The sequence below is a fragment of the Aulostomus chinensis genome, chromosome 3, assembly GCF_037954235.1.
Source record: "Aulostomus chinensis isolate RoL2024-O1b breed Wild chromosome 3, RoL_Achi_v1.0, whole genome shotgun sequence".
Lineage (NCBI taxonomy): Eukaryota > Metazoa > Chordata > Actinopteri > Syngnathiformes > Aulostomidae > Aulostomus > Aulostomus chinensis.
The window spans coordinates 15,123,454-15,132,722 of NC_141322.1; the positions used below are offsets into that span (position 1 = coordinate 15,123,454).

General features: G+C 45.5%; 1 protein-coding gene across 5 annotated transcripts in view; it reads left to right on the forward strand.

The window, feature by feature from the left end:
• The first annotated feature begins 6,779 nt into the window (after positions 1-6,779).
• The window catches only part of kif21b (kinesin family member 21B), a 61,319-nt gene continuing 58,829 nt past the window's right edge, over positions 6,780-9,269 (forward strand). For all 5 annotated transcript variants that reach the window (XM_086198899.1, XM_086198901.1, XM_086198900.1 and 2 more), the window contains exon 1: positions 6,780-7,196. In XM_086198899.1, the coding sequence (XP_086055025.1) occupies positions 7,153-7,196 (44 nt within the window). In that variant the 5' untranslated portion in view covers positions 6,780-7,152. The remainder of the gene's footprint in view (positions 7,197-9,269) is intronic.

The window sequence follows — 9,269 nt, forward strand, 5'->3', positions numbered from 1 at the left end:
TAAGAGTCTGGTGAGGCTCCACAGATGTAGGTGTTCATCAGAGGAAGAAGCTGGAGCAACGACGGCCAGAGCTTGGAGAGACTCAAGGTGTCGGCGTGAGGAAGAAGTTTCGCCATGTTCACGTTCAGCTGACAATGTTTAGGTGAGCACCACACATTTTCATTGCAAATTTTGCTTGAAGGTGACTAGTTTGCAGCTCCGTGGGTGTCAGTATTGAGCTGAGGGCCAGGTGTCGTGGAAAAACAAATCCAGTGATGTAGCTAAAGCTCACTCCCCAGCTGTCAACACTTCAGACATTCCCCTTCAACGGGATGTGGGCTGTACACGCGTTGGGTGCCTGGTCCCCTCCAGAGTTCAGTCGTTCTAATGAACCAAATAAGTGGATTTTATTATCTAGTTATTCCTGACATTTGATAGTCTTTTTGACAAGTACTTCACTGTTACTCTTCCATATTTTGGTTTCCTGCATCCGTGAAGTCAAACTCACCAGAACGTGGCCGATGCATTACCACAACCCTGAACATCCATTTCGTTCTTACAAAGTCATTCTGCTTTAATTATTCGTTAAAATTTTGGAATAGATTGGATTAAGTTATGACAGTCGTATAGAAATAAAATGAGGGAACCTGAGGATGGGGAGGTTTCAACATCCCTGAGCTGAAGCTGCTGTGGAAGCTGAAGCATTAAAATGTAGCTGTAGAAGTCCTGCCAGGGACAAAAGGTTATTACACAGAAATGATAAATAATCGCATTATCTTCCTGAATAAAAAAACAAATTTGTCTGGTCTGGGTTTTCTTTAACTAATTTAAGGACTTGTATGGAAATCTGGTGACATACCAGGCCACATCTGTGCAGACACAGTCAATTATAAGGGCTGATTAAGTTTTAAGCACCCTTTATACCGGCTTTAGTCCAGTCAGCTCTGAGAAGACAAAGAGGCTTTTCTGCCATTTCAGCATCCCTTCTTGTCCCTTCCTGCCTGCCTTCTTTGGGGGCTGTTTCCATAGAAACAAGGTGCAGGATGCCGTAGACAAGTCTGAGGATGGGTGATGGGCTGAGAGATTTTGCGCACACAAATAATAAAACATTTGAGAATCATCTAATATTTCATAGAGATTTTCTGATGCTCAAGAAAGGTCCAAACAGCGGTCTTGTTCCTGGAGCTGTAGGGGTCTCAGCTGCCTCCTCAGTGGTGTCAGCTGACACAGATGGACTGTTAGTCTTTTGTGAATGTGTGTGTGTTTGTGTGTGTGTGTGTGTGTGTGTGTGTGTGTGTGTGTGTGTTTGGGACAGGATCAGAGAACAACCACTCCTTGTTGACCTCCTCTCATCAAAACCCCATATGAACTGTCTCTCTCTGTCACTCTCACTCCCTCCCTCCCTCCCTCCCTCACACACACACACACACACACACACACACAAAAACCTGGTCTCATGCTGTGTGATGCAGCTGTAGCCCAGTCAATGAGAGCCACAAACTCTGACCCCCCCCCCCCCCCCCCCCAAGGCTGTGGCATCATTGTGAGCCACCCTCCAGCCTCATCCCAGCTACTACATGGCCAGAGCCCAGCAGGAGGCATCAGAGCTGGGCAGGGATGGAGCAAAGTGTGGGTCAGCATGTGCCCTGGGGATGGAGGCTGGAATGTAGGTCTACTCTACAATGGCCCGTGTTCATGACTTGCTACTGATCACCCACCACTCATGTATCCTGTGGTGACTGCTGATCTACGTGGGAATACTTGCATGATCTACTGTATAACCAGAAGGGATTTTGGACTAGGTTGGCCCCTGAGGAGAAGTATGTTTCTTTTTGTTTAGTTCAAGAACCATGACAGGACCTACCTGCATGGTGCCAAACAGCAGTCACAGCTAGCAGCTTGCTAGTGAACATACACCAAGCATATTATATAAATATGCTATTGGTTGCTAAGGGCCTCTTTTTCTGACTCAATGGAGATGGACATCAGCCATCCCGTGAAGAGACACCGCAGCCTTACAATCCCGTGGTGGGCTGGTACTTGGTATGAAGATCCATGGCTTTAAGTGTTGAATGCCATCATAATGATATAGATATCAACATATAGAGATAAATATTATGGGATACCTATGTTTCCGTATCACTCAGTAAGGCCCCATTTCCCCTGTCAGCAGTGTGAAGGCTGAGCTCCGAGCAGTGACGGGGCCAAGCACACAAAAACTGACGAGGACCTGCTCTGCTTCATGCCAGCTGACACACATAAATTCAAAACACATAAGCAGCTCCTCTGTAACACCCCATCAAACATCTGTACACTTATTAAACTCAGCCAAATACATCCTCCCAGGAAATGGGGGCAGACGTGAAACGACGGCACATAACTCAGCGGCTTCGACTCTTTTCTTTGCCAGTCGTCAGATGTGTGCCAATTCAGGCAGTTTTGTTACGGTAGAGAATGGGGGATTACCTATAGGAGCTTCAAAGCCAAATATAGAAAACGCGTGTGAGGGATTATAGACACATCAAAAGGATAAAGATGGAGAATACATTAGGGTGCAGTTTCATCTTCCATCTCACACTCGCTCTCGTTGGAGTCCGCTGAAAGACGCAATATGTTGCTGATCTTATAAAGGTCAGCTGAAACGGACTGAAGGACATATTTAACACACACACAGACACACACACAGACACACACACAGACACACACACACACACAGAATTGGTATCGGACACACAACCCTGAATATATGATGGAAATGTTGGAGTGGGTGTTTTTCTTATGTGGCAATAAATAATTTTCTAAAATATTCTGTGCAGCTTTTTGAAGGAAGCCATAAAATGACTGTGGCACATCAACGTAATGAGTCATCTTCATGTTTTCAGGTCAGGATATAATCTCTATTAACTTGCAATTTGTGCAAGTGTGTGTGTGTGTGTGTGTGTGTGTGTGTGTGTGTGTGTGTGTGTGTGTGTGTGTGTGTGTGTGTGTTTTGCCGGAGGAAGCGTCAAATCCATGCTGGAGAATAAATTGCTGACTTCACCGTGACTGATGGAACCCGAGGGCGGCAGGAAGGGTTGCATTTGAATGCCTCTTATGTAATTAGGGTGCTGTTAGTTTGACTATATGCAGCCCCAGATATAGGGATTATGTTGCAGTTTGGCAATTACAATATTAAAATATAACCCACACAGAATGGTTATGAAATGTGCTTTTCACATTATAAAGTGCTGAGGAGGTGGTGCATGGTGGGGAAAAAAGTGGATTTATAAACATGCCTGAAGAGGAACGAATGGGATTTAATATATTCTTAAAAAACAGAGTAATTATATAATAGCTTGTATAAATTGTTGCTGTAGGAAGCAATAAGTTGAGCATGCGCACGCGTGCGTATGTGTGTGTGTGTGTGTGTATGTGTGTGTGTGTTCAGTCCATCCAGTGGCGATGGTTGGTTCCCAGCAGATCTAGGAGGATTGGAGCTTTATCCTCATAACTGGATGATAATCTTGTGTGGAATTCAGCACAGCTTCCAGGGATCATTGCCTGCGTTGCACTAACATCCCCGCCTGGCCCTCGGGACACACACACACACACAAACACATATAAGCTCCTCATTGCAAGTGAGAAAGGTTATTAGTTCCTGCAACTATTTGCAGGGTGTGTTTCATAAGATAAAAGTGATTGTTTGCGTGTTACTGCGCAGGTAGAAATCTGTTTGTGATTGAGCTGTTCTGTCAAGGTCGGGAAGAATTTGTCTGTGAAGGCACATGAGACTTTACGTTGGCGGTTGTGACATAATTAACTTTAAACTGTGTGTGTGGGTGTGTGTTGCTGGTTGGTGGGAAATATTCGGTGCACAGAGCAGGAGGTAATAACTGGCGGGTTGCTGATTAGTTAACCGTTTGACCAAGACCCTGAACCCCCAGTTGCTCCAAATAAACTGGTTAGAAACTTTTCAACCTGTGATGCCTCATTTCCATATAACTTCCCCTGGTACTGTTTTTTTTAACATATAATTTATATAAAATGCCCAGCAAGGCAGTAGAAACGCCCACTGGGTGAGAAGCTAATTTTGTCTCAAAGTGATACCTAGAAGTGAGGAATATCAAAGATAGATTCTGTTATTTAGCCCAGTGGTAGCCTGTTTTTAGCTTTTGCTACCACGCTGTTCACCATCTATCCGTGGCTACATTTTTTTAATGCGCTCAAGGTATACCAGTACAAAAGTAAACCGATATAAAATAAACTCCATTTTTCATTTGTAAACTGTTTGGATTCATGCATGAGTGAGAATCTTGTTACAGATCAAGTAAAGTATTGAAATAATACCTTCATGTATTATCTGATTCAATGGAATTGGAAGGGGATTCTTCAGAGGCACGAATCCAAATTAAATCTATATTCCATGACTTTATGGAGAATCCACAGAAAAAAGAGCAGGACGTTTGTTTTTGGGTCAAGTAAGAGAAAACGCTTCAGCTTCCCTTTTTGAAAGGATTCTGACTCAGCAGGAGAAGGAAGTAAGTGAAGTGTAACTTCCTATCAACAGCAGAACAAATTACTTCCAAACTTCTGCTCAAACCTTTGCATGAGTTTTGACCTTTGACCTCAAGGCGTTTCAACAAGGGGCCCTCCACTCCCTCATGTTTATGGCAGTTTAACGGGCCTCAGATGTTGCCGCGGGCCGTCCGTGAGCCGCTGCAGGTTTGGTCGTAGCCCGCTGTGGGTGTGTGATGCTGGGTGGGACTGCTGAAGCCACCCGAGCCATCTGATTGGTCCATAAAGCACCACGATGAAGTTCTCAAACGGGCACCGGTTGGCTCCAGTGCCTGTCAATCGACGGTACTTGTGTTACCTTCAGGGACATCTCGTTTTTTGCAGATTATCAGTGAATGTTAAGTCCAGTTGAGAAAAGATGCAAATTTTGTCTTTTTTTTTGTATTCTTCATTATTCTATCAGCTATATTAAAGTTAGAGATTCATGTCTTTACACAGAAATATGCCAAATAAACCCGTGATGCTCTAACTTGACCAACTGTAAGATTAAACTGCTTTTATATGAAATAAAACAGTAACTCAGCCTATATAATAACATTCCAATGTAATAACAACTTTTTATTTTCATATGTATTACTAACTCATCTTCCTCTCCAGAGCCTTTGGGCTTCCCCACATCCCAGATCCCAGGTGCTGCTGGAGGAGGCTGCAGACCTGAAGAGGCTCACCCGTTGCACCACCTGCTCAGTTCCCCGTCTGTCCATTATTCTCTCCTCCTTTCTCACTCTTTATCTCTGTCCCTTTATCTCTGTCTATGTCTGTCTTCCTCCATTATCTGTCTTTGTCTCTGCCCTGCTCTCCTGCTCTCTCTCCCAAAGCAGACGTCCGTCCCCACTGACCCTGGATCTGCTCCACGTTCCTGCCTGGTAAAGGAAGGTCTCCATCACCACTGTTACAGGAAGTGCTTGCTGATGGAGAATTGTTGGGTGTAGCTTCATTGAAGGAGTGTGGACCTGCTCTACTTGTTAAGTGTCATGAGCGTTGGCGCTACACAAATGAAACTGACTTGACTTGACTTTTATAAAACCTTTAGGCTGCTCAATAGAGTCAATTAGTAGCGGTTATGAATACCATTGCAGTATTTCTGTGCTCTTATGGCCACATCATTTTTGTGGCTTAGAAAACTAGTAGATCCTTATTGTTCTGAGGGGTTTAACATTTGCATAACGTAACTGAAAACATTTAAAGACGATGTGTAACATAACAGAGAACCAAGTACTGAATCATCAGAATAAGAAATAACTTTATATGCCAAGTACACACACAAGATAGGTGACTCTGGGTATTCCTAGGCTGTGACTGTACTGTGTTAGTACTTATACAGTACAACTTATAGTTAAAATAAGGTCAACAGACTGTAGAAATGTAAGCAGTATTCATATTTCTAACAATGCGTGCACTAAGAGAGTAGTGCAATGACGCAAAGTGCAAAAACACAGGGTTCAAAAACGAGGATAAATGTGTCACTACATGTATCAACAGCATATTTGTACCTGAGGTGGGTGGACCATCTCACAATTGCAAATCGTGCTTACTTATTTAAGTGGGGGGGGGGGGGGGGGGGGCTGGAGGCTATCCCAGCTACCTTCAGGCAAGAGGCGGGGTTCAGGGAGAGAACCCACACAGGCACAGGGAGAACATGCAGACTCCACACAGAAAGATCCCGTGCCTGAGCTCGAACCTGGAACCTTCTTGCTGTGAGGCAACAGTGCTGACCACTGCACCACTGTACCACTGTGCCAACCGAAATATGGAATCATTTACAGGAAATATGCAGTATGGCAAGCCTAGGCTAAAATATTGATACTTCAGCATATCTTGACTCTTGCTCTTAAGATACAGGTTCTGCTGTCACGATTTTGACCTAAAATTTTTAAGTAGTTCATGGTGTCAAGCTGAGAAACTGAGACTATGTACTTTAATGTATGTGGTTTCATCTCAGTTAGCACTATTTAGTGAAAATGATGTGATTAAGTGAATAAATCCATGATTTCATTTGTTCAGGATTGTTCTTCAGTGTCACAGATATTGTGATGCATCGAGATAAACTGCATTACAACGAATGACTCCCATCCTTTGTATATAAAGTACAATATCCCTGGTTGAGTAATAATTGAGGCCGAAGAGTGACACATGATTAATTTAATCCTCTTTCCGAGTGTAATTGTGTTGAAGTGATTGTTGGAAACCAATAATTCCGACAGTCCGTTAAGGCAGCATTGAGTCCTTCAGTATACAGTCTCGTCTGTATCTAGAGAAACGGTGCGGCTCAGGAGCGCACACACGCGTCGTTATCACACAGGATGTAGCGGCTGACACACTCAGACAAACACACACACACGGAAACCAGAGAGAAGTCAGACTCTGCGATGTGACACACACCGGTGAACCAGAAATGAGCGCCACAGCGGAGGAGAAGACGACAGGGGTCCGGATGAGGTTGCTCCCCGCCGGCTGGTCTTGACGGCTGCTCTCGCTGCTCCAGCTCCGCTGCTCCAGCCCCGCTGCTGCCGCTGCCTCTGCCGCTTCTTCATGCCGCAGCAGCGCACCGTTTCCCCGCTTTGAGAAGCAAACCTAGCCGATACATCCACATCCCGCCGGTGAACCTTGAAAGCGACAATGGCGAGCCAGCCAGGAGACTGCTGCGTGAAGGTGGCGCTGAGGTAAGCCTGTCTTATGGAAACGTGCCGAGCTTTGCAGACCACATTGTGTCTGTGTGGGTCATTAAAAGCATCCCGCGCACCTTCTTACCACACCTCAGTGTCACTCCCCGGTGTGGCACACTCTATAAGACCTTGTTTTATAATATGGGTGGTGCTCTGCTCACTGTTGATGAGGCAGATCGTGCACACATGAGTTTTCCTCAGCATTTTTGTGTGCAGTTTTTTGCAGAGGGGGGGCTTTAACATTGGCTGGAGTGACAAGGACAGCTGCAGTCAGGTGAGGCGAGGAGAGAAACCATTCTTCTATTATTCTCCTCCTCAAAAGCAAACACTCCTCTCCTCACATTATCTAGGGAACACCTTTATGTGTGTGTGTGTTTTTTAAAGAGCTTTAGGTGTCGACCCCCCACCCACCACCACTACCACCCCCCCCCATCCTAAATGAATTCAGCACAAAGACGTGCTCTCCTCATCATTATTGCCTTTGTTTGGGATGTGCACCCAAAGGCTCGTGAGGAGATATTGGCAGTGTGTGGTTTGTATGAGCCCTGATTAAAAACCAGATCATATAATGGTGAGTGTGCTGGGCTGCAGCCTCTGAAACTGGTAGGCGTTGTCTGTAATCATGCACGTTTCAGAGTCTGTGGTCTCACAGACCCTCCTCGGTTTGTGAGACCTCTGCTGTGTGGTGTGTAGCATAGCTGGAGAAATTGAAACTTATATCAGGGAAATGAATGAATTCTCTGAATGGGGGTTATGGATGGGGGGGCGGGGTGGTAGTGGTGGTGGTGCAGGAAGAGTGGAGCAGCCTTTTAAGATGGACCCCTACAACTGATGGCCCCATTTCCCCAGGGGAGGGTTTCAGAGGCAGTTGTCAATCAGCAGCTGAGTGAAGGTCTTTTGTGCGTGGTGACAGTAACAGGAAGTAGGTTGTTGGTGATGCTGACTAAAAAAAAGAGAAGTAGCACAGACAGCTGGTGGCTTCTGCTCAACTGAAGCTATTGATTTCAAGTCTGTAAGAGCAACTGAATGAGTGAAGGTGACAGCTATCAGCCACGCGCACGCCTCTGTGCATTTAGCCGGCTCACTTTTTACAGTGTGGCAGCATATAGTAGCACACGCACTCTGCTCCAGACCTGCAGGAAGCTATTATCATGATTTGCACATTGTAATTAAACAGCATTTGTTTAATTACATGACGACGCTGGTGGGCGAGCTTTTCATTGGCCATGTCTGCGCGCGGGTATTTACATGCCCTCCAATTGGCACCAAAAGTATATGACAGGAAGTGAGACACGGGCAAATAAACATCTGAGGAGGGACAGCTTCCTGCTCACCACTGACCTCTTATCGTCTGCTTCGACCTGAAAAAGTCGACCATCGATAAGCGAGGGTGATGTTTAATTGCTCCCATGTTGCGCTGCCCTCAGGGTGATGCATTGTGTGTGTGTGTGTGTGAGTGTACACATGCGTATGGCAATGGTTGTAGTGAGGGCCAACAACACACACACACACATACACACACACATATACACACACAGTCGCCGGCATCCATTTCCTGAATGTCTGCACTGGCTTCCCTAAACAATGTCCAGCGACATGACCTACAATCCTGCATTCAGACCTGACCGCCTGAGGAATGGTAGTGAACTCTCTCTCTCTCTCTCTCTCTCTCTCTCTCTGTCTCTCTCTTTTTCTCTCTCTCACACACACACACACACACACACACACACACACACACACACACACACTGCTTCTGCATTGCAGTCAAGTCAAACATGATGAGACGCATGTAATTTAGCTCCCTGCTAAGTGGCTGTCATTAAATAGCAGCACTCACTCACAGGAGCAGCTCAGCCGGCTGCAAACGGGCAATAAGAGGATGAAGACACACATTTTCTCAGAGGCCCCAACACACTCACACACGCACAAAACACACTCCCCTCAGGGTGTGAGTGAGTGCTGCATCGACCCCTAGATTGAAAGCTTTATGTGAGGGTGTCGGTGTGTTTGCATGTTCATTAGATGCCACCTGACGTGAGAGTTATGAGGCAAAGTTCCATCACTCCCTCT